Source organism: Bos indicus x Bos taurus, chromosome 10, assembly GCF_003369695.1.
Source record: "Bos indicus x Bos taurus breed Angus x Brahman F1 hybrid chromosome 10, Bos_hybrid_MaternalHap_v2.0, whole genome shotgun sequence".
Lineage (NCBI taxonomy): Eukaryota > Metazoa > Chordata > Mammalia > Artiodactyla > Bovidae > Bos > Bos indicus x Bos taurus.
In genome coordinates, this window is record NC_040085.1 from 3,597,274 (window position 1) to 3,622,585 (window position 25,312).

At 44.0% G+C, this 25,312-nt stretch overlaps 1 protein-coding gene across 1 annotated transcript in view; it reads right to left on the reverse strand.

Annotated features, from left to right (window-relative positions):
- Positions 1 to 25,312, reverse strand: part of ARSB (arylsulfatase B) — a 181,166-nt gene that overhangs the window by 3,304 nt on the left and 152,550 nt on the right. Inside the window, exon 7 of the mRNA XM_027552938.1 lies at positions 808 to 930. Coding sequence (XP_027408739.1) covers positions 808 to 930 — 123 coding nt within the window. The remainder of the gene's footprint in view (positions 1 to 807; positions 931 to 25,312) is intronic.

Genomic DNA, 25,312 nt, shown 5'->3' on the forward strand with positions numbered 1-25,312 from the left:
ATTTTTAGTTGTCACAGTGAACTTGGGGGCGGTGCTTGGGGTGTGTACAACTGTCATTTAGTAGTCACGGGCCAGGGATGCTAAAATGTCTTACAAATACGGGACAGTCACAAACAATGAAGGACTGTCTTGCTGCAAACATCAAAAAGGGCCTCATTATAAACACTGCTTAATTGCATCACAGTCTTAACCGTCAAACCACACACCATAAAAATATTTAAAAGATGTCACCTCTAAAGAATGTGCTCAGGGGAAGCAACCCCTTTTCCCTACTATACCCTTGGCTGAAGATGTCCCTTTCAGAGACTGTCTTTGGCAGCTAGATGTATTGTGCTTGCCGGCCATGTGTATCTGAAATCCTTATTTTCCACGAAGCCCTAGAGCTGTGTTTCTTCCTCTCACCCTCCCCCCGCCTCTACATGCATGTGTGCTCAGTCGCTTCAGTTGTGTCTGACTCTTTGTGATCCCATGTAGCCCGCTAGGCTTCTCTGTCCATGGGATTCTCCAGGCAAGAATACTGGAGTGGGTTGCCATGCCCTCCTCCAGGAGATCTTCCCAACCCAGGGACTGAATCCATGTCTCTTACATCTTCTGCATTGGCAGGCAGGTTCTTTGCCACCAGTGCCACCTAGGAAGCCTCCGCCTGCCCCCCCACCACCTCAACAGTTAGTTCCTAATTTTTAAAAATGTAGGACGAGATTACACCCCTCCCTCTCATTCAGCAGTCCAGAGATGGTGTTCTGCGAAAGGCAGCTATTCTTTGGAAAATCTCCCAGCTGTTCTGGTGGGAGATGCTAAGCCTTCTACCTGGGTAGCCTGTGAGCAGTTTCCAGTTCTGGTGTCTAACAGCAGCATGGATAGATGTGTTGAAGGCTGAATATTCCAGAAGGGAAGACTCATCCTTGGCCAGAGCCATGCTGTTCCCAGGACCTGGGGAGAGGGTTTGGAAGAATTAGATCACTGTTATTGGAACGTGTCATTATAAATCAACGTTTTATATCCCTCCTGCAGAACAGTAGCTTTTATTCAACACTGGAGCGTAAATGTGTATCCTGCCACAGGAATGAATCTTCTATTAAATATAAACAGAGAGCTCAAGTTACATGGAACATCAGTCATAAAACACCACAAATATAAAGGAAATCCCAAAGAGATTAGAACATTAATTCAACCTTAAAACCACTGTGTTCTGCCAATGTACAGATGGCCATTTGCAGACCTGTGTACTGTGACAGCATGCAGGGTTTCTTTTTTATGGTACCTTTTGTTTTTGCTATTGCATGATTGAGTTAAATAAATCTGTGTACACTTGTATACCTATGTAGATATATGATACATTATAAAATGTACATCTTAATGGAGTCTGTCTCAAGTTATTCAAGCATGCCATAATAAATCGTACATTTATTTTTTTAACCCCACTTATGAAATCTAAAAGTAAGTGAGCAATGCTCAGTTAACTATTCAGATAAGATCATTCTGGTGTATATACATATTATTGGTTGATGTCATGTGGTCATGTGTGCTCAATCATGTCAGACTCCTTGTGACCCCATGGACTGTAGCCCATCAGGCTCCTCTGTCCATGGGATTCTCCAGGCAAGAATACTGGAGGGGGTTGGTATTACCTTCTCCAGGGGATCTTCCCGACCCAGGGATCGAACCAGTGTCTCCTGCATTGGCAGGCGGATTCTTTATCACTGCGCCACCTATACTGCACCCCATTGATATCGTGGGTTATATTAATTTATACTCATGAGGTTTTACATTAATTGATCATCAGGTTGTCGGGGGGGGGGACACTTGATGGTACCTGCTCCCTCTTTCCCTCTTGAGTTTGGAACCAATTGACGGGTAAGAGGCCAGACGGATGGGGCTAAACATATGGCCTTTGTTAGTGATAAAGCTGGTTGAAAAGAACATAGCTTTAGATCTGTGGCAGGGAGGCTGTGCTAATAACTGACCCTTGTGTATTGACATATATCCCAGGGACAGGCTGGCTCCAAAATTAGACAGACAAAAGGGTCCAGATTGAGCATGCCCAGTTCCTTCTTTTAGATAACTTCCTCCTGCTCCTGCTTGTGGGGAGGAGCAAATAAGGTGCAGCGAGAGAGCCCTGAGTTCCACTCCAGTTGAAGACCCTGGTGAATCCCCAAAGGTAAGGTATGGAGGTGCCCCCTCTCTTACCTGTGCATGTTTAAACATCTCACCTTAGCACTTAACTGTGTAATTATTAGTCTGCTTTAAGTCCACATTCATCTGTTACTTTTCAAATGTGGGGTGTAACTCCAAAGTTTGCCAGACTCCCCATCAGATGCCTAAGAGCTGCAGTGGGTGGTATGTCTGTGAAGGCGCGCTCGCCACCATCTGCCCAGCCTCACCTTTGTGTGATAAAGGACTGTGAGAGTGCCCTCCACCCTGCCTGCGCGGGACTTCTGTGCTGTGCGCAGTTTAGTGAGGGAAGCTCTGTTACTGGTGGAAAAGGCAGAGTCCCATCCTCTTGTCAGAACTGTGGCAATGACCCCGGAGAGGCGTACTGCAGACGGAGCCAATAAACATCGGCGGTTTCAGACCTTCAGTCTTAACAGTCAGCACCAACAAATCATCAGCACCAAAGAGGAACTCTTTTAGACGTCTTGTTTCTGTTTGCTCGTGGCTATGCTGGCTCCGATACAAGTGGATGCTTCTAGCGATCGAGGTGTGTGAGGATGTCCACTTGACTGTACATTCCATGGACAGAGAAGCCTGGCAGGCTATGGTCCAGGGGTGGCAATGAGTTGGACACGACTAAACACACACACACACACACACACACCATAGGAAGTACATTCTTAACATACAGACCGTGGTAGAACTGTGAGCACTCATAATCTACTGCTCACAAGTTTGTATATAAAAACCACATTTTGATAGCAAAGAATGTTAAATAAAAGGAATACGCTTTGTGAATATAAACAAAGGAAGGAAATGTAGCTATCTCAGCTATACTTATATACATTTACTTTTAAAGCAAACAGGAACATAAAATACCTAAACAATAAATAAGTCTAAGACTAAATGATGAAAGATGCTGTTATCTCCTTAAGTTTTATTCGCTGGGAGAAATTAAACAAAAAGCAAAGTACAAAGAATAATATAATGAACACCCTGTGTGCTGTCACTCAGAATGAATAAATATTAACATTTTGTTATATCTGCTTCTTTTAATTAGAGAAGTAGTACAATGGAGATGAAGTGTCAGATGCCTTTTCTCCATCTTCAATCCCAGTCTCTTCACCCATTACCCCAGTGGCTGCTGCCATCACGATTTCAGTGCATCTTTTAGCCATTTAAAGATACAGTAACAGATACATATGTCAAGGAATAACGCATGGTAGTTCTATACTTTAGAAATGTACATGTATGTGTAATGCTATATCTATTTTGCAACTTGACATTTTTTATCCACTACTGTGTTTTTTAGAGCTCAGAGATGATGTATATATGTATATGTATGTTTATTCCTTTTAATTATTTCCTATTTTGTTACATAAAACAGCACAATTTATTTATGCATTCCCCTTTAATAGGAATTTGGGTTATTTTACTTATTTATTTATTTTTACTATTAGCGTTGACCTTTCACAATATGGGTTTGAAATGCATGGGTCCACTTATACACAGATTTTTTTCAAGAGTAAATACTACAATACTACAGGATCTGAGGTTGCTTGAAAACATATCCACCATGTTATGTCCCTCTGGTAGGGTATGAGGGTTTCAACTTGTCCATATAGTTGTCAACACTTACCACTGCCTGTCTTTTGTTATAGCCCATTGGGTATGAAGTTTTATCTCACTATGGTTTGGATTTGCATCTCCCCCACTCCAGTACTCTTGCCTGGCAAATCCAATGGACGAAGGAGCCTGGTGGGCTGCAGTCCATGGGGTCGCTAGGAGTCAGACACGACTGAGCGACTTCACTTTCACTTTTCACTTTCATGCATTGGAGAAGGAAATGGCAACCCACTCCAGTGTTCTTGCCTGGAGAATCCCAGGGACGGGGGAGCCTGGTGGGCTGCTGTCTCTGGGGTCGCACAGAGTTGGACACAACTGAAGTGACTTAGCAGCAGCAGCAGCAGATGACTAATAAAGTTGAGCATCTTTTCATGTGTTTGTTGGCCCCTTGTATATCCTCTTTTTTGGGGAAAAGTATATTCAGATCCTTTCATTATTTACTTGTAAGAGTTCTTTATATATTCCAGATACAAGTCCCTTATCAGGTCCAAATATTTTCTCCCATTCTATGGATTGTCTTTTTCACTTTCTTGATGGTGTTTTTTGAGGTACAAAAGGTTTAAATTTTAATGAATCCCAATTTATCTAATTTCTACTGTACTGCTTATGCTTTGGTGTCATATCTAGGAAATCACTGCTTCATCCAAGGTCATGAAGATTTACATCTATATTCTCTTTTAAGAGTTTATAGTTTAGTACTTCTGTTTAGATCTTTGATTCACTTTGAATTACATTTATATGTGGTGAGAGGTAGGGGTTCAGTTTCATTCTTTCGCATGTGGATATCCGTTGCGTCAGCACTATTTGTTGAAGAGACTATTACTTCCCTAATTAATGCTTTTGACATTCTTGTTGAAAATCAGTTGACTGTATACGTAAGAGTTTATTTCCAGACTCTCAATTCTATTCTACTTATCTATATGTCTACATTCTTAAGTCAGTATCTTGATTATTGTAATTATTTGTAGTAAGTTTTGAAATCAGGAGGTATGAGTAGTTCAATGTTTTTGTTTTTTTCTCCAAGATTGATTTCATTACTCTGAGTTCTTTGAAAAAAAATTTTTTTTATGAATTTGAGGATCAGTTTAATCAATAATCTGGCAAAGAGTCAGCTGGAATTTTGTTAGGAAGTGTATTAAACTCATAAATCAATTTGGGGATTATTGCCATCTTAATATACTGTCTTCTAATCCATGAACATGGGATATCTTTTCATTTATTTAGGTCTTCTTTAAGTGCTTTACAGTTTTCAGAATATAGCTTTTGTACTTCTTTTCTTAAATTCACTCTAAGTGTTTCATTCTTTTCAATGCTATTGCAAATGAACTATTTTCTTAATTTCATGTTTGATTTGTTCATTGCTACTGTACAGAAATGCAGCTGATGGGTGTACATTGCTCTTCTACTGCACAACCTTGTGCAGTTCAGTTCAGTTCAGTTCAGTGGCTCAGTCGTGTCCGACTCTTTGCGACCCCATGAATCACAGCACGCCAGGCCTCCCTGTCCATCATCAACTCTCGGAGTTCACCCAAACTCATCCATCGAGTCGGTGATGCCATCCAGTCATCTCATCCTCTGTCGTCTCCTTCTCCTCCTGCCCCCAATCCCTCCCAGCATCAGAGTCTTTTCCAATGAGTCAACTCTTTGCATGAGGTGGCCAAAGTATTGGAGTTTCAGCTTCAGCATCAGTCCTTCCAATGAACTCCCAGGACTGATCTCCTTTAGGATGGATTGGTTGGATCTCCTTGCAGTCCAAGGGACTCTCAAGAGTCTTCTCCAACACCACAGTTCAAAAGCATCAATTCTTCAGTACTCAGCTTTCTTCAAATCCAACTCTCACATCCATACATGACCACTGGAAAAACCATAGCCTTGACTAGATGGACCTTTGTTGGCAAAGTAATGTCTCTGCTTTTGAATATGCTCTCTAGGTTGGTCATAACTTTCCTTCCAAGGAGTAAGCGTCTTTTGATTTCATGGCTGCAATCACCATCTGCACTGATTTTGGAGCCCCCCCAAAATAAAGTCTGACACTGTTTCCACTGTTTCCCCATCTATTTCTCATGAAGTGATGGGACCAGATGTTATGACCTTAGTGTTCTGAATGTTGAGCTTTAAGCCAACTTTTTCACTCTCCTCTTTCACTTTCATCAAGAGGCTCTTTAGTTCCTCTTCACTTTCTGCCATAAGGGTGGTGTCATCTGCATATCTGAGGTTATTGATATTTCTCCCGGCAATCTTGATTCCAGCTTGTGCTTCATCCAGCCCAGCGTTTCTCATGATGTACTCTGCATATAAGTTAAATAAACAGGGTGACAATATGCAGCCTTGACATACTCCTTTTCCTATTTGGAACCAGTCTGTTGTTTCATGTCCAGTTCTAACTGGTGCTTCCTGACCTGCATACACATTTCTCAAGAGGGAGGTTAGGTGGTCTGGTATTCCCACCTCTTTCAGAATTTTCCACAGTTTATTGTGATCCACACAGTCAAAGGCTTTGGCATTGTCAATAAAGCAGAAATAGATGTTTTTTCTGGAACTCTCTTGCTTTTTCGATGATCCAGCAACTTGTAGAACCTGTTTATTAGTTCTAGTAGTCTTGTAGTTGACTCCTTGGGATTTTTTAAATACAATCTCATGTCATTTATAGATATGGATAGTGTTACTTCTCCCGTGTCAATCTGAATACCTTATTTCTTTTTCTTACCCAATTGCCTTGTTAGAATCTCTATTTAATGCTGAAACAAATGGTGAAAGCCAACATCCTTGTCTTATTCCTGATCTTAGTGTAAAATATTCAATCTTTCACCATTCAGTAGGATACTAGCTATAGGTTTTTTTTTTTGTAGATGCTCTATCAAATTGAGTAAGGTCTCCTTTTATTGACAGTTTGAGTGTTCTATCCAGAAAAAGTATGACATTTGCCAAAAGTTCTTTTCTGCATCTGAGATTACTAAATATTTTTTGTCTTCTAGTCTATCAATATACTATATTAATCGATTTTAGCTATTAAACTATCATTACATTCCTGGGATGAACCCACTTGGTCATGTTGTATAACCCTCTTTATATGTTGCTGAATTCTACTTGCTAGTATTTGTTGAGGATTTTTGTATCTATATATGTGGAAGTATTGAATTATTAAATTGGTATCTTCATTATTAAATTGACAGTGTATTAAATACGTGGTTGAAACAGAAGCCAAGAATCAGAGATTTCTTAGAATGCTAATGACTTTCACAATTTTTCTGACATAGTTGGACTAGATCCAGATTTGAAAAGTAAAAGTGAAAGTGAGTCTCACAGTCCTATCTGACTCTTTGCAACTCCATGGACTGTAGGCCTGCTGGCTCCTCTGTCCATGGAATTCTCCAGGTAAGAGCACTGGGATGCCATTTCCTTCTCCAGGGGATCTTCCTGACCCAGGGATCGAACCTGGGTCTCCTGCTTTGCAGGTCAATTCTTAACCAGCTGAGACACTAGGGAAGCCCAGATTCAGAAAATATTTATTTATTAACAACTAAGTGACAAGAAAGCATTGTGTTCTTAAATTCTATGACATGGAGTGATGAGCAAAGACACATCTCAGAGAAGTTTTGAAGGTAAAATAAAAAGATTTTTGGTGACTATAGAGTATAAAAGATAAAATTCCAAGGTTTTAAATTTGGTGATAAAGAAAATATTGACATTGGCAGAATAGAGATTTTAGAGCAGGAAACAGTGGTGATAACATGATCTAGAGTTAGGCATGTTGACTTTGAAAAATTAATGTGAACCCAAGGGAGAGATATCGACTACACACGGAGCAAAGACTGGACCCTGTAAGAGAGACTGAAGGCATATATTGACTCAAGCGCTATCCGGAATGCAGTGATCACTGAACCCTGGAAACGGATGAGCTGCCTAGAGAGCGAAGCAAGAGGACAGCAGAAGCCCACAGACAGAAACTAGTGCCGAAGGAAAACTGTCAGCAATGAGGCCGAGAAGAAGACAAGAACATGCGGAAGGAGACCAGTGCAACAGGGCAGCACAGGAGCTGAGAGGGCAGAAGGCTCAGGCCACGACGCAAAAGTGCCGACCATTCTACCCATCCGCTTGATGGGTAAGAAAAGGGCATTGCATTTGTTAACCTCTGGGTAGGAACGAGGGAGTTCAGAGAGAAGTGTAAACAAACACACCTTTCTCTTTCCCTTCCGAGCTGAAAGCCACCTCTGAGATGATAAATCATTCCGGTCAGACAGGAATACTCAATTATAAGATGGATTAGTCTTGTGTATTGATTTTGGGTGTAAAGAAGGAGATCAGCAGAAAAATTTAGAGCACATGAAGAAAATCACTATCTTGCTTAATATATAGTAAACGGACAGAGCTCCATCTCTGAGCAACCTCTGGAGTTCAAGTTTCCAGAATGAGGTGGACCAACAGGTTCAGCAGAGAAGTATGTTTTCCAGAGCCAGAGGGATTCCAGACGCACTATGGGAGTTGCTTTCAGATGGGATGGTGGGTTAACGGGTGAGGATCTAGGGTTCTAACTCCATTTCTATCAGCACAGTTTAATCCTTAAAGAAGAATCCATAATATATATTTGCTAAATAGATTGTGTTTCTCTATATTTTTGTTTGAAAAAAAGAGCCTGTGGCTAAGATAATTTGAAAGACACTAATCATCACAGATGGCAGAGTCACCGAACTGGGAAAGGACTGGGGGCTGCCTGGATCACTGGGGATGCTGCCTGGGGTTCACAGAAGGAGATCTTGCTCTCTTGGCTGTACAACCCATCCTCCTGACTCTTGAGAAACAACCATCTAGTCTTCGATTGTATTTTTATAAAATATATTTTTTCTGACTACGTAATTTATATAACTTAGAAAACACAAAAATCTATGAACAGGAAAATTAAAATTACCTGTACATTTATTAGCTGCTGTTAACATCTTGGTGTATAACCTTTGAGACTTCTAACTATACAAGACTTAAATAAAATATTATATTAAGTTATGTTAGTAGCTGACTTGAAAATAAGAAATGGAAATTTCATAGCAAAAGTTTCTGGGACTTCCCTGGCAGTCTAGTGGTTAAGACTTAGCTTTCTAATGCAGGTTCAATCCCTTATGGGGGAGCTAAGATTCCATATGCCTTGCAGCCAAACACAAAAACAGAAAACAGAAGCAATGTTGTATTAAATTCAATCAACATTTTAAGAATGGTCTACATTAAAAAAAAAAAAAAATCTTAAAACAAAAGTTTCCATTCCTGGAGAAAACTAGCCAGGTTGCCAGGTGCCCCAACATCGGTGCATAGCCAAGAGGGGTTGTCTGGGTCTCTCTCTCTGTAACTTCTGAGTAGAATGGATTAATTGTGGCTGCAGAACGGGGCCTAGCAAGAGGCAACCTTCTAACACTGCAGGAGAGCACTGCTGGGAATGGTCATAGGACAAAAGGAAGGGGCCTGGTGATGGAAGTGAGTCCCTGATATCTCTCTCCCAGAAGATCATCATGCACAGCAGTCCTGAGCACACACTCTGGGAACCAGATTGCTCGTGTTGGGATATCTGCTCCATCACTCACTGGCTATGTGACCTTAGGCATCTCCTCATTTGTAAAACCAGGAAAATATAATTTATTTCACAGAGCAGTTGTGTGGCCTAGATGTGATGACGTATCGAAAATGTTTATCGGCAGTGTGTCTAGCGCATAGTGGGTGCACAATAAATACCAATGTGAAATCTTGGGCAACTTTCTTAACCTCCCTTGGCTCGGTTTATCATCAGTGAAATTAGTAGAACAACAGCAAACTTCTTAGCACAGTGTGTGGTCTATCGTCAACACTATCAATATTGGAAGATAATAACAGCTAATACTTAGAAGCACTTACTACTGTAAATCATAAACTATGGTGGCAGGTATTCTATGTATATCAAATCATTTAATTCTTGCAGTAACTCTAAGAAATAAGTAATAATGTCTGGCAATAAAGGTCACTGAATGCTAGCTATTATCAGTTTAATATAAGTTTTTTCTTTTATGTTCTGTTCTACTCAAGATTTACAACGAGGAAAGTAAATTCATTACTATACCCGAAAAAAAAAAAGAAAACTAATCATTTCTCTGGTCTGCATTTGGAGAAGACTTATTTGTTCTCCAATTCATGTTCCAGAATCTGAACAGGACTGGCAAGAAAAGCATTTATGGTGGAAGCATTGATTTGTCACTTTGAGGCTTTCTTTTCTGCCCTGTTTCGTGGTCTGCCATTCATTTCCACTGAATTCTATTTGTTTTTGTCTTGTTTTATAATTCACAAAGATCAGTTTAAAATTTCATTCTACCTCTAATGACCCATTTTATTCCTCATGCTAATATGCCATCTTTGTACTTTGATGACAATGAATATTTACTTAGCAAATTTAATCACTTGTGCTAATGGGGAAAACCCCAAGCTTTCCCAGATATTTGATTATCAAACTGTTTTCTAAAATGCAATCTCTTCAGGTATACTTTTAGTGAATAGGTTGGATTTAAGTTTAATTAGCAACAACTTTGTTGTTGTTCAGTCACTAAGTCATATCTGACTCCTTGTGATCCATGGATTGCAGCACACAGGCTTTCCTATTCTCCACTGTCTCCCAGAATTTGCTCAAACTCATGTCCATTGAGTCGATGATGCCATCCAACCATCTCATCCTCTGTCATCCCCTTCTCCTCCTGCCCTCAATCCTTTCCAGCATTAGGGGCTTCTCCAATAAGTTGGCTCTTCACATCAAAGTGAAAAAGTATTGGAGCTTCAGTTTCAGCATCAGTCCTTCCAATGAATATTCAAAGTTGATTTCCTTTAGGCTTGATTGGTTTGATCTCCTTGCAGTTCGAGGGCTCTCAAGAGTCTTCTCCAGCAGCACAATTTGAAAGCATCAATTCTTCAGCACTCAGCCTTCTTTATGGTCCAACTTTCATATCCATATATGACTACTGGAAAAACCATAGCTTTGACTATGTGGACCTTTGTCAGCAGAGTGATGGCTCTGCCTTTTAATACACTGTCTAGTTTTGTGATAGCTTTTCTTCCAAGGAGCAAGTGTCTTTTAATTTTGTGGCTGCAGTAACAGTCCACAGTGATTTTGGAATCCAAGAAAATAAAATATGCCACTGTTTCCACTTCTTCCCCTTCTATTTTCCATGAAGTGATGGGACCAGATGCCATGATCTCAGTTTTTGAATGATGAATTTCAAGCCAGCTGTTTCAGTCTCCTCTTTGACCCTCCTCAAGAGGCTCTTCAGTTCTTCTTCACTTTCTGCCACTAGAGTGGTATCACCTGCATTATCTGAGATTGCTGATACTTCTCCTATTGAATCTTGGTTCCAGCTTGTGATTCATCCAGCCTGGCATTTCACATGATGTACTCTGCAACAACTACCTTCACCTCTGGTGCTTAAAAGTTCTTCAAGTGGTTTGTTCTGTGAGTCAGTTTGTTATGTGAGTCAAATTTGTCTCTTAAAGTTTATTACACTAAAGTTTTATTTACAATAAACATTTGATTGGCTGATCATTTCTTCAATCCAAGAGAAGTTCAAGGACTCCCAAACTCAAGGTGAAGTTCAAGTCACTAAGGTGCTAGTCAGTCTGAATCCCACCCCCTGCTGCCTGTTCCTCTGCCCAGATCATAGTGCATTCAGGCTACATGTGGGGGGACATGTGGGGCACACGTGAGGATCAAAGCAGCAGTCTGCTCACAGTTTTACTTGTCTCGGAAACTGTGGCCTTAGGCCAAGGCTGCCTCCCATCTCACTGCATGGTGAAGACTTACATGTCCAGATGCCAATGTGCTCATTGTTGTCTTGAGTTGATTTTTAAACATCATTCTGGATCTAAAGATAGAAGTTTTTCTCTAAAAATAATTCCTGAAAAACACTGTTGGAACCCCCACACTGTGAGCTGACGCTTTACTTAATTTTCAGAAATAGGCGGGGAAAGCTGTTAACAGTCATAGAGACGGCCCTCCTGGCTCGAATACTGGGATGGACAGAGCTTTGAGAAACGCAGCAGCATTCCCCCTGCTATTACTCTCTAGTTCTGAAAAGGAACTTGGAGAAACCACTGTGCATTTCAGCGGCCTTTCGAATAATCTCTTCCTATTATCTTGTTAAATCATTTAACCACTCTGACTTCCTGTTTCCAAGTATGTCAAATGAGGATAAAAATAATGCCTACCTCACAGGATGACTATGAGGATGAAATGAGATCCTACTGGCGGTAAGTTTAAGTACAAAAGTCCCGGTTACATGTTTCTTAGACTCCCACAGCACTTGCCACAAGGCTGGGCACACAGACAAAACTGACCAACTCAAAGAAAGCATTTCAGTTCAAGTCAAACCTGCGGCCTTCCACAGAGAGCCATCAAAATCAAGGTGTGATCAATTACCCGACTCTGTAATGACTGAGATCTAAATCAGCTGGAACAAGGTATTATTAGACAAGTATAAGGAAGGGGGGGCTTCTCTGGTGGCCTTCTCTGGTAAAGAATCGACCTGGAATGCGGGAGACCTGGGTTTGATACCTGGGTTGGGAAGATCTCCTGGAGGAGGGCATGGCAACCCACTCCAATATTCTTGCCTGGAGAATCCCATGGACAGAGGAGGCTCGTGGGCTACAGTCCATGGGGCTGCAAAGAGCTGGACACAACTGAGCAGCTCAGCGCACACAGCAAAGAAAAGGGGAGGGGAAATCGCAAGGCATCAGTCAAAGGCTACAAACTGTCAGTTACCCAAGTTAAGTCCTAGAGACCTATTGTACACCATGGTGTGCACACTTAACAACACTGCATTGTGTACTCACATATTTGCTAAGAAGGTGGAATCTTATGTCCAGTGTTCTTATCTCTCTCTCTCACACACACAATGATAATAAACGAAGGAGGTGGGAGGAAACATTTGGAGGTGATGGATAATTTATGGCATAGACTGTGACACTGGTTTGATGGATGTATACTTATTTCAAAACCCAAGAAGGTGTACACAATAAATATGTACAGCTTTTTGTATATCAATCATATCCAAATTAAGTGGTTTAAAAGTGAATGAGTACAGGAACGAATGAAGAAAGAGAATGAAAATTATGCCAAAAAAAAAAAAAATGTGGTGACATCACCTAAATCTTATATGCTAAACTGGAGGTCTGGGCAAAATTGTGAAAATAGAGTGAGATAAAACAGGAATTCCCAATTTGGTTCTGTACTGGGGGTCACCTGACCCCAGCAGTCACCTTAGCACTGAGCTCTCCCTGAACCCAGCACAGCTCAGCCTTGGTCTCTTGCCTGGCCCAACCTGCCAACATGGGCTGCCCAGCCTTCAGTGACCTGCAATCAACCCCTTCAGCAAGCAGCATCTATTACACCTGTTACGGTCTTACATAGCCCTTCCCTCCAAACAAATCATATAAACCAGCACAAAAGGAGAGCTGTCCAGTCTCCACCTGGCTTCACCGTCCATGGATTCCCAGGGTAGAAGGCAGCAGCCCAGAGCATTCTGTTACATGCACCACGTGGGCACAGGTGCTAAGGGTGGGGGGCTGGGCGTGTGGGAGCACGTTGGCACTGAGGGATGGTGGAGCTGGTGTGTGGATCTGGGATATGGTGGGTCACATGTCCTTTGCCCTTCGGGGCCACCCCCACCCCTTGGGGCTCATACAGCCCTGCTGGTAAGTACCCAGAGAAGGGAAAAATTGGGAGGCCTGATCACCATGAAAAATTCCTCAGTGGGGGGGGGGGGCTTCCCTGGTGGTCCAGAGGTTACGAATCCGCCTTGCAATGTAGGCGATGTCAGTTTGATCTGTGGTATGGGAACTAAGATCCCACATGCCACAGGGCAACTGAGCCCATGGGCCAAAACAAAAGATACTCAGTGATGCGACCAAGACCCCACGTATAGCAGCTAAGACCCGACATAGCCAAATAAATAAATGAGTAAATATTAAAAAAAAATTCCAAATTTTTTTTGGAATTCATCCTGTCTCTCATTCCTGGACTTAACCCTGATTGCTACAAGTTTACTGTTACATCCACACTACTTATTTAGAATCCTGCCTCTCCCTGGTGAAATCCTTGCAACATGAAACAGGAGTGTTGGGGAAAGTACGCCAGACATAAAGCTAATCAGAAAAAGGTGAGGAGGAATATTACACATGTTATTTATTACCTACGAGGGAAAAATCAAAATGCTCATAATTTTTATATATGCACTCCATATATTTCAAGTGGATCTAGGTTTATGATTTTTGGTTTACAAAGTCAGTTTCTCTGACACCTACTCATTCAGTCCATATTTGATATTATAAAAGTCCTAGGGAAAAAAGAGTTTGATGTGGCTTGCTCAGCCTAGACATGGTTCAAATGTTAATCATTATTGACTCGTGCATAGTAAGTATCAGAGAATGTGCCTGCATTACAGGGAACTTCAACAGTTGGTTGCTGTCTGACATTAACCTGAAGTGTCAACTGAGCTGTGTAAACAAAGCCATAGAAAACCACCATTCAGGGAATCCCTCAACTTGGCTGTCATAGTAAATTAAGCAATTTATATTGCAAATGGTTGATCAGAGATCTGCTTATATGTGGGTTCAAATGGATCTTGAATAAGCATCCTATTTTATACTAATCACTCATTTGCCTATTAAACAAATATTTCTTTCTTGATCACTCTATGTGCTCATTACTAAATCTTCAGCATGAAAAAGAAAAATGGGGTCCAGCAGGTAATAATAAAATATTTTTGTTAAAAAAGCAGAAATTTCTAAAACAGTGGGATGAACATTTGCTGCCTGAGTGAGTAAAATGCACAAAGTGTTGGGTGATTCCAAAAGGGATGCTAGCTGCCTGGGAAGATGCTGAAAGGTGGCGCTTTCTCAGCTGGGCCCTAAGGACAGGATGATGTGACAGCAAACAGAAAGTGACAGTGATGTTTCAGGGATAGGGAGTGGCCTGAAATTTTCTTCTCCCCCTGGCATCTTCCTCCTCTTCCATATATAAACACAAAAATGCTTGCAAGGCACGCCCCAGGGTCCCTGGCACAGAGAAACTGCTCCATCGGAGTTAGTTATCATTCCTACCTGTTGTCATTGTATTTTCCAGCTTCTTCTGTTTTTTCTCCTTTCTCTGTTCATCTCTTCAATGTTTCCTTCCCTCAAGCTCAATGTTTAACATTTCCCTAGGTATGCAAGACTCCACAGTCTCATCTCTTATCCAGAGGTTCTTCTGTCTGTCCAATTCCCTGTGTCTCTAACCCAGGGACCACATAGCTGGAGCCCAACCTCCTTGCCTCACATGTTGCCCTTCTAATTACGCTGCAATCCTGCGTTTGGAGATAGGGAATTTGATATCCATCTCCTGTTTCTGGCCTTGGCCATCAAAATAGGTTCCACTTATTTCTCCCCTCTCTTCTATGGACAACAGTTGAAGTACTCTCTCTGGTTCCACCACATCTCAGCCTCCCACGAGCCCCCCTGCCCCTCTTCAGCCCTGTAGCTGGCATGAGGAGGAGGGCTGCAAGTCTGAGCAAGCCTGTGGGCCTGCCTGCCTGTAAGAGAGCTTGCTTCTCCAGGCGGCTGCCCACTGACTGCCCTACACACTGCTGAGTCCTGGACTCCCAAGCAGCGTGCCAGATCTCCACCTCTTCATGTTGCAGAAAAAGAGGCAGAAAATACAGACTGAGAAGAGAAAAGCGGTGGGGGACGGAACCCTGGGGAGAACCAACGTTTGAAAGGCAAGGCAGAAAGGGAAAGAGCCCAAAGATGGAGGAGGAGGAGTAAGCTGAAAGAATGCCTCCGCATCCAGGGGAAATATTCCCTGGAGAAAATGGTTCATGCCAGAGAGGGGAAGTATGAGAAAGCAGGGAAGGAAAGCCTTGACTTGGGTTTAGAACATACAAAGCCTGTAAGACATGTAACGGGGGATCCAGTGAGCTAGTAATAATAAAGATAAAATAGAGAAGAGGGACTCCCCGTTGTTCCAGTGGCTAAGACTCCAAGCTTCCAATACAGGGAGCCTGGGTTCAATCCCTAGTCAGGGAACTAGAGCCCACTAACTCTGGGCTGCAACCAGAAAGAGCCCTCATGCGACAGCTAAGACCCGCAGCCAAATAAACAAATAAATATTTAAAAAAGAAATGCAATTGCTACACAAACAAACAAAAAAACAGAGAAGAGCGTGAGTTTTCTCTAATCAGCCTCCAGTGAACATGACAACAGACGGTCATTTCCAGCTCCGGCATCACTGCTCACGCGCCAACCACCGTCTCCACGCTGATCCCGCCCCACAGAGGGCTAATCTAATGCAGAACCATGGCGATCCGCTGAACTCACATTTTCAGTCTGTCTCTCTCTAAATACAAGTTTTTCAAGTAATTGGTAGAGTCTGTCAGCAAATAGCTATAAATAGGCACTGTGTATATATAAAAAAAGAGGGAAACTAACCAAACATATTCATCTTCAGCCTGTGATTAAGACGATGAGCATGAACGAGGCTCAGCCGTCTGCTCTCTGGCTAGGGATGAAAGAAGGAAAGCCTCCCCTGCCCGCAACATGGCATTTAGTGAAAGCCCAACCCGAAAGCTTCACGGTCCAAGATGCCTTGCTGAAGGCTGGACTCTTCCTGTGTTGCACAGTTCATACTCCGGGGCACAGGAAAGAGTGCCTAGGCTCTGAGCACGTTTTCAGACGAGGAAGAAATAATGGTAATTTAATCCTTCATGTGGAAAGCGGGCTCTGCCCATGGGACCCGTCCGTGACGGCTGTCAGGCGGGCCCGGCTGCTCGCAGGCAGCTGGAGATGCTGCCCCTCCCGACCCCGGATCTCCAACTGGGGCAGCAGGGGCAACAATTACAGTGCAGAAAACTGCAGCTGGTTGGCGCCCTTCCAAGGACAGCCCTCCAGAGCACAGCTCTTCTGTGGCCCAGACCCTAGCATGTTACACAAACCTATAATCACCGAAATGAGGACCACTAGGTGCTGCTTGCCAAAGGGAAAAAAGCAAAAATGTGGGACCACTCTTTCTAGACTGCTCGAGTTCTTGGCAGCAGCCCAGTTGAAACTAAGGCTGTTTTGTATTCTGAGACTATTGGGTTCTCACAGGAAGCAGGATTCAGAGCACACTTTCCACAGAACACTGGAAACACATCCGAGACCATCAAAAAGAGGGTGTTTTTTGCTCTCCAGGTGAGCTAGCAACAATGGAGTGAATGGTAAAGAGGTCCCAATAATGCTTCAGATCAGCTTAAAAAGGGGCGGTTCCATAGAGGACCCGCCTTAATTGCTCGTGAGTCTCCAGATGCTGGTTTGAATCTGGCAGCAGGATGATGGGAGTCCACCGGACAGGCAGCCTGAGATTCCCAAAGCCTTGGTCCTCTCCCAGAAAACCCGTATTAACTGTCACATCCAGAATCCTGAAAGTTTCCTGAGGATGCGGACTGTCAGGCACCTCACGTGATTCTCCAAGGGGCAGAGTGTGACTCCGGGCTGGCCAGTCCATTCTGGACAGACACTTTCTTCCCAGCACCTGGGTTGCCGTTTTGAAGCCCAAAGCAGGTGGGAGGAACTCCCCTCTAATATTACCCCTACCCCTTCTTCTCTTTCCCCAACACTAGAGTCAGCCTCGTCACATTAAGGGAGGATGTGAACAGCAAAGCTCTGTTTCTGAGGCCTGCATATGGAAAACCAATTAAGATGGGGAGAAAAAACAAGACAGGACTGAATTTCCCATCTGATGCAAATAAGAATGTTGAGAAGAAGGCAGGTTTAGAAATGACGAGGAATCAGCTGTCGTATCAGGGGCCCAGATAATGAGAGGACGCACCCGGCAGTGGTTTTGGTGATCCAAGCTCCAGAGCCAGGGGATCCCGCAGGCATGGTTCTTTGGTCTGATGCTTTCTCTGGTTCTTGCACAGTTTTTCACGTGAAAAATCTTAATAACATGGAAAATCTAAAAGACCTCCAGGGACTTCTCTGGTGGTCCAGTGGTGAGGAATCTACCTTGCAAGGCAGGGGACAAGTGTTCGATTCCCTGTTGGGGAAATAAAATCCCACATCTTAAGCCTGAGTGCCTCAACTCCTGAAGCCCACGTGCTCTGGAGCCCACGTACCACAACTAGTGTTCCACACCTCTGCAGGAAAGACCCTGCATGACGCAACTAAATAGTTGCAAATAGATGCAACTATTTTGAAACCACAAAATAAATAAATATTTAAAAGACAGACCTCAGGCAATGCCACTACTCCCTGAAACCTCTTTCTTGGGGGGAAAATGTATTGTAAATAGGAAAATGGGAACATTTATAACTGAATCCTTCAGGACAAACCCAGACTTGGGTGGGTGTAAGAAACAAAGTAGCAAGGTCCCCACAGACGGCTAGGGATGCACCGGCAGGGCAGACATGGCTCCCCTTCAAATGTTTTGCCCAAAGATCTCCCTTTGGGCCTGGAATTCCAAAACTCCCAAGTGGGCCTGGGCCCAGAAAACCTCTTGTGTACAACCTTGAGTGCAGACAAGCATGGTGGCCTTGGCTGCTCATTTAAAATAGCAGAACCAAAGATGGAAGGAGTTGTGGTCCCTGAAACACCACTGGGAAGAGAGCCTTTAGCCAGGTACTCTGCCCTAACTGGCTAAAGGCTCTACATTTATATACATCATATATTCAGACAACAGCAACAATGACCACAACCACAAGAAATCAAAAAGAATGTTCTGGGCATCTGATATGCTGAAGTAATTATGTGTTATAGGAATTATAGAAAAGCATTAATTACTTATCTCTGTTTTTGAGGATGTGCCAGGTACTGTTTTAGATATTGAGGAAAGCAGCTCTACTCCAGAAGTTCAGTATGAACTGGAAGGATATGTGTCCATAAAAGAGAAAATATGAAAAACTGCCAAAGGAGTGGTAAAACATAATGTAAATAATTTAAGCATTAATCAAGTACCTCGTATTTGCAAGCCACTATGTAAAGGACTTTGGGGAGTGTTACAGGACTCCAAAGACAGAAAGCTTATTTTCTAGTCGGTGGGGTAAAGGAAGGCTTCCTAGAAAAGGTGAGACTTGGGCATGAGTGCTGGCCCTGAATAATTGGCAGGATTCAGAGAGGCAGGTGGGCAGGAATAGGATGTCCCAAGCAGTGAGGAATTGTATGAGGTGGGAATTCACCAAGTCTGCTTGACTCTGGAGTATAGTTCTGATTCTCAGAAAGCACTCACTGGTAGTGATTCTTATGTGTCCCCTTTAATTTGGTTACTGCATCTGCCTCTGATGAAGGCTGGTGACCTTCAAGTCATAGGACGTCAGGATCTTTGAAATACCTGTCCTGCCTGAGGGCATGGATGCAGAATCAAGGAAATATGGAGCATTTTGGAAAAAATTTTTTGGAGGATAGTTGGACACCTTGGCTGGCTGGAGGGAGTCTAGAATATGACCAGTTTGAAAAGGATAGGCTGATTTAGCTCCCCCAAACTATAGAAGTTAGACCTTTTTTTTTTCCAGCAGGTAACTGGAAGCTGGAAACATTATTTTGAGCAGGCAGGGAAGGCACATTTTAGAAAGATTCATCTCCACTCTCATGATGACCTGATTATGAAGCTTTCCAGATGACTGGATCCTGCAAACACATCTCAGCCGGGAATAACAGTCACAGGGAGGAGCTACTTCACACTGCAGATGTGTAAATTAGCATCCCACAGCAGAGCCGAAGAGCCTAATCAGAGGGCCTTGCTGGGCGAGCAGCACTGAAACAGTCCAGGCCTTGGGGGCAGAAGGAAAGTCTACAGACCACAGGGTGGGGAAAAGGACTATGAGGTCTGCAATGGCATCGCTGAAAGAAGAAGCAAAGACTGGAGGAGAGGCTGCTTTTGAGGAGGAGGATGAATGAGGTTTAGACATGCAGGTTTAGATGTGATGACGGATGTATCACAGGTGCTTGAGGAACAGCGCCTGCGTTCTGCAACGCGGCCCACGGGGCCTGCACACTCTGCTGTGCCTCCTTCTGGGATCACAACCTCCCATGCTGCCTGGCCTCCTCGAAGCTCGCTGTGGGCCAGCGGACTGGACAGTGTGGGAGCACAACTCCAGGCCCTCTGATGCACAGCCTTCCATGGAGACAAGTGTGCTGGCCTGGGCCACACATTTAAAATGGCAGAGCCAAAGGGAGAAGGAGCTGTGGTCCCTGACACTGTTGGGCAGAGAACTGTCTACTGCTCAGGAGGACCCACTTGGCGCTCTGCACAAGTGAGAAATGCTTCGACTGTCACAGAGTTTGGTTTGTGCACCATGCCTGCATCATCTTAGCGAATCCATCCCTCCTCTGCTCTTAGCCACTCCTCTTGTCAGTATGTTCCAGTCACACTGGTGTCTTTCAGCACTTGGGGCACACTGAGCTCTGTTCCTCTGGATGGCCCTTCCCGGTTGTAGGTGTCTTTGTATCTGCTCTTCTCTCAACCCAGAGCTCAACTCTTTCTTCTTTCTACAATCCAGCCTGGTTAACTCCTATTCTGCTGCTGCTGCTAAGTCGCTTCAGTCGTGTCCGACTCCGTGGGACCCTATAGACGGCAGCCCACCAGGTTCCTCTGTCCCTGGGATTCTCTAGGCAAGAATACTGGAGTGGGTTGCCATTTCCTTCTCCAGTGCCTGCATGCATGCTAAGTCGCTTCAGTCGTGTCCGACTCTGTGCGACCCCATGGACAGCAGCCCTCCAGGCTCCTCTGTCCACAGGATTCTCCAGGCATCCTGGAGTGGGTGGCCATTTCCTTCTCCAACTCCCATTCTAGGTATCTCAGATCAAATAATACTTCCTCAGGATAGTCTTTTCCCACCTCTGAAATGAAAGTAGGTCAAGCCCTGTTCATTTTTCATCATAATACACATGACAATTTGTAATCATCTATAACTTTGTTTTTATGTCATCCTCTAAAAGTTTAAGATCCAAAAAAGGCAGGGACCATAGCCATTTTGTTCCCCAGGGCACTAACAAGCTCTGAGCTCTGTGTAGCTGATACATGTTATGGAATAAGGGACTGAGCTGGAGCTCCCAGGGGTGGTTAGACTTGGAGGGAGCTCAGTAGGGACAGGTGGACAGAGGGTAGCAGCCAAGACTTGACTGTGGGACATACACACACAGGGACAGCATCTGTGTCTTGATCTGACATCTGCAAAAGAATAAGGTGCAGAGAAATGACATAAGGATAATTAAGGAGATAAGTATTGGGCTGACCAAAAAGCTTGTTCAGGTTTTTCCATTGTTACAGAAAAAACCCAAACACACTTTTTGGCCAACCCAATGCTATTGAATAAAGCATGTTAGAGCTCCCTCCGCGCCTTAGACATCATCTACCCTGAGCTCCCCCTTTGCAGAGATGAGGGGTAGAAGTTAAGCTCCCTGCCCTAGCTAGTTGGTGTCTGAGGTGGGAGCTGCTGCTCCAATACCCAGCTCTGCATTTAGGCCAGACTAAAAGCTTGCGGTCTCTTCTGTCTGAGAAGGAATTTGTGGCCAGGATGAACCTGCGGTCCTACTGCTCCATCTAAGGGTGTCTCGTGAAGCTCTTGTGATGGATTTCAGTGAATTGGTATCTCCTAAGATGCTAACTCCAGGGTCTTTCCTCCTGAATGGACAAAGAGAAGGAGGGCTGTTTTGCACACATGAGAATGCATCTACATCCTTATTTGACTGTGTTTGCTCTCCTGAGAGTGAAGCAAGTACTTACCCGGATGAGATAAGAGCTTGGAAGAACACAGGGCAGGCACCCTGGGACCTGGAAGACAGATTTCCCCTCACCGTCTGGCTCTCTCAAGGAGAAACTGACAGTCCTCTGTCATGTATTTCCCTCTGCACTGGGGACGCTTCTTGTGTTAATAGGATTAAATTGGCTTGTCAGTCCTCTGGTAGCCTTTGAACACTTGAGCGAAAGTCAACAGCTTACTGGGTTCTTGCAAAAGAAATATTTGCTGCTAGAGTGTTCTCCACACATACCCCTGCCTCCCTTGATCATTACTAGACTCTTCAAGCTACTGATGCTGGGGCCTGGCACAGCAAAGCACGTGCTGCTGCGAAGAGCACCACAGGGGGCAGAGGGATCCCTTGGATTTGCACCCCGCCCCCCACCCAGGCCTGTTCTACTCCTGCAAGCGTCTGTGAGGTCAGGGCGTCCAAGTGCCCACAGGAACAGTGCTGGTCTTCTCAGCTGGAGGGCTTGGATCACCCATCTGCTTCCCTGCCTATGGCTGTTTTCCTAGTTTATTGAGCCCGAGTCCTTCTGGAGGTTCAAACGAGGCAAGCTCTATGAAGATGGAATTCTTCTTCCATGAAACACAGTAATTTATTCATATTTCAACAAATACTTATTGAACATTTACTCTAAACATGGTTCCATATCAGGAATTGGTTTTCTTCCATCCAATGATTATTTATTGAGCATCTCCTAGGTACTACGAACTGTGCTCCAGTGTTATTCCCTGCAGGTCAGGAGCTCTGGGTCTAGCAAGGGCCTGCTGCTCATTTCTGTGGCCTTACCCCACACTTGAAGGCCGCTGGCAGAGCGGTGGCCATCCTGGTGAGCCAAGGGTATAAGAAGAGTCCCTGAATGGCTCTAAGACTCTTTAGCCATTAACATTTTGAGAATAGAAAAGAAAACCCCCTTAGTTTCAAGGAGAAACTAAGAAATCACACATATCACCCAAGATACGTACAGAATTAAACTCCTGCCAAAAGAAACAAACACCAGGGGAGAGATTCTCTCTGGGGATTAGTCCGTGCTCATGCAGATGGAACCAAACTGGGAAATGGAAAGAAAAAGACTGTTTCACTCCAGCTCAGGTGGCTTTATTTCCAAACAACTGCATTCTTCTTCTTGCCTTGGCACCCCCTCCAAACCCACCTGCCACTGAGGTTAGAGAATTTGGTTGATGTAATTGCATAAGCTTCTCCAAGGGTGAAGAGTAGAGGGTAAGTTAGAGAGAAGCCATTAAGAAGACTGAGTGCCAAAGAATGGATGCTTTGAACTGTGGTGCTGGAGAAGACTCTTGAGAGTCCCGTGGACTGCAATGAGATCCAAACAGTCCATCCTAAAGGAGATCAGTCCTGAATAGTCACTGGAAGGACTGATGCTGAAGCTGAAACTCCAATACTTTGGCCAGCTGATGTGAAGAACTGACTCATTGGAAAAAATCCTGATGCTGGAAAAGATCGAGGGCAGGAGGAGAAGGGGATGACAGAGGATGAGATGGTTGGATGGCTTCACCAACTTGATGGACATGAGTTTGAGCAAAATCCAGGAGATGGTGAAAGACAGGGAAGCCTGGTGTGCTGCAGTCTATGAGGTCGCAACGAGTCAGACGCGACTGGGCGACTGAACAATGACAAAGTTAGAGAAGAGAGGAAAGCTGGAAACTGCCTGATTTTCATGTGACACAGAAGAAACGGAAGCTGAGGAACTATTGTGACTTCACAAGCAGGGCGCCACAGCCACTGGGAGGAAAAAAAGCCAGAGTTCAGAGGGAGCAGCGGAAGTCTCTTGATACGGCAGATAATTAATGCACTAAACCCAACCACCCAAGGCAGCAGTGGAAATGGTAATTACCCAGTGCTTTCAGAATGGACCCTGGAGAGGAGGCAAAGTAGGCAGTTCCCACTTTCACAGGTGCTGATGGCCCTGTGGGTGTGACCCTGCTGTCCCCACGGGGTTGGCTGGAGTTGACAGCCTGCCTCCCACCTCCCGGCTCACTCAGAGGGCTCCCTGCTCACAGCAGCGGTCCACACAGCTGCCGAATCACCTGTAAAATCAACGCCCCTTGGCAGGGATGAGATCATCAAGTTCCTCTAAAATTCCTAGGACTTAGCTCAGTAAGAGCCCCATAAATATTTATTGAATGACTGATTTTCTCTGAAATGTTCCCTTATCTCCTGGCCAGAGATCACTATTTGGGTGAGGTGGGGGGTCTCAACCTTGGCTGCCAGGTTTCGTGAGAACGCCACACAGACATGGTTTCTTAGAAACAGGACGGTCCTCACTGGTTTCCTCCAAGGGACGCGCACTGGAGAGTGAGACCCCAGGTAAATTATAAATCCCGTTTGAAAGGGAGAGTGGAAAACACCAAGGCTTTCCACGTTGATTGCCGGATTGTATAACGAAAGCATCTGACTGAGTCCTATAGCCATATCAGGTTTACCTGGCTGATGAGTTACTTTCTGCATTTTCCTCTTATCTGTGGTGGAAATCTAACATTTTAGCTACATGTCAGGGCAGAATTAAGCCAGCAAAATCCATGGGAAGTTACTATTTCATTGTGATCATCTACATTTTCATACTAGACATGTGATTTTATACCAGGTACATGTTGAAGATTTAGTAAGACAAGAAGGAGAAGTGATTAGTAAGAAATATAACCTTTTGTTTTTATTCACTAATTTTATTTCTAATGATTTTCCTTCTATCCATCTTTCACTGCAGAAGAAAGAGGCAAATGTGAACTTGTCTTCTCTTTTCCCATGACAGGAAGAACTATTTCTGAGGGCTAACTTGGTGGTTCAAAGGTAGAGAATCTGCCTGCCATTGTAGGAGACGTGGGTTGGATCCCTGAACCTGGAGGAGTCCACGTGCTGCGGAGCACCTAAGCCCATGCGTCACAACTTCTGAGCCCATGCTCTACAACCTGGGAGCTGCAAGTCCGTGCTCAGAGAAGAGAAGCCACCCCAGTGAGAAGCGCCCTGCCACAACCCGAGAAAAGCCTGTGCAGCAACGAAGACCCAGCACAGCCGAAAACAAAGAAATACAATTATACATATACACATAAACGAAAGAGCTATTTCTGAGAAAGCAAAACTCTTCTTAGCATCAGATTTTTCTGGTTTTCTCTGACCGTGACTAGAAAAGCAAGCAAGCAAGAAAGGGAATAATAAGCAAGGATAAATATATGCTGAATGTGTCTTTGTCCTCTGATCAGGAAAATGGCAGGGTGAGCTGGCATGTCCACTTGAAGTGAATCTCCAAGTTCTGGTTACCATGACCCCGAACGCTGCAAGGAACACTTCAAGGAGCATTTGCCCTTCATGCTGTGCAAAGGCCAGCAATGGAAGGCACAAAGGGCCTGGACTCTGGTAATAACAGCTCCTCAAGTCCAGCTCACCCGTTCCTGGCTCTGCAGCCTTGGGCAAATGACTTAAGTCTTCTAAGCTGTGCTTCCCTATAAAATAGGAGCAACACCAACATGTATCTCTCTGGCTTTTCTGTGAGGATTAAAAGGGCCAACGAATGCAAAGTGCTAAGCCTGTGCCTGGCACCTGCTATAGGGAAAATATGGTGGCCTTCACTGTGATGATGATGAGTATTATAAAAGCTACTCTGGCCCCATCTTCTTCTCTCCCACCCTACTGGGTCACTTAGGAACTTAAAGGAGACAACAGCAAAACTAACCACTTCTTAGAGGAAATGAAAAACAAAACACAGTCACAGTGCCCCCTGACACGCATAACAATTTGATCCCTGAAGGAAGCCATGAGGCTCAATAGGAAAGATTTT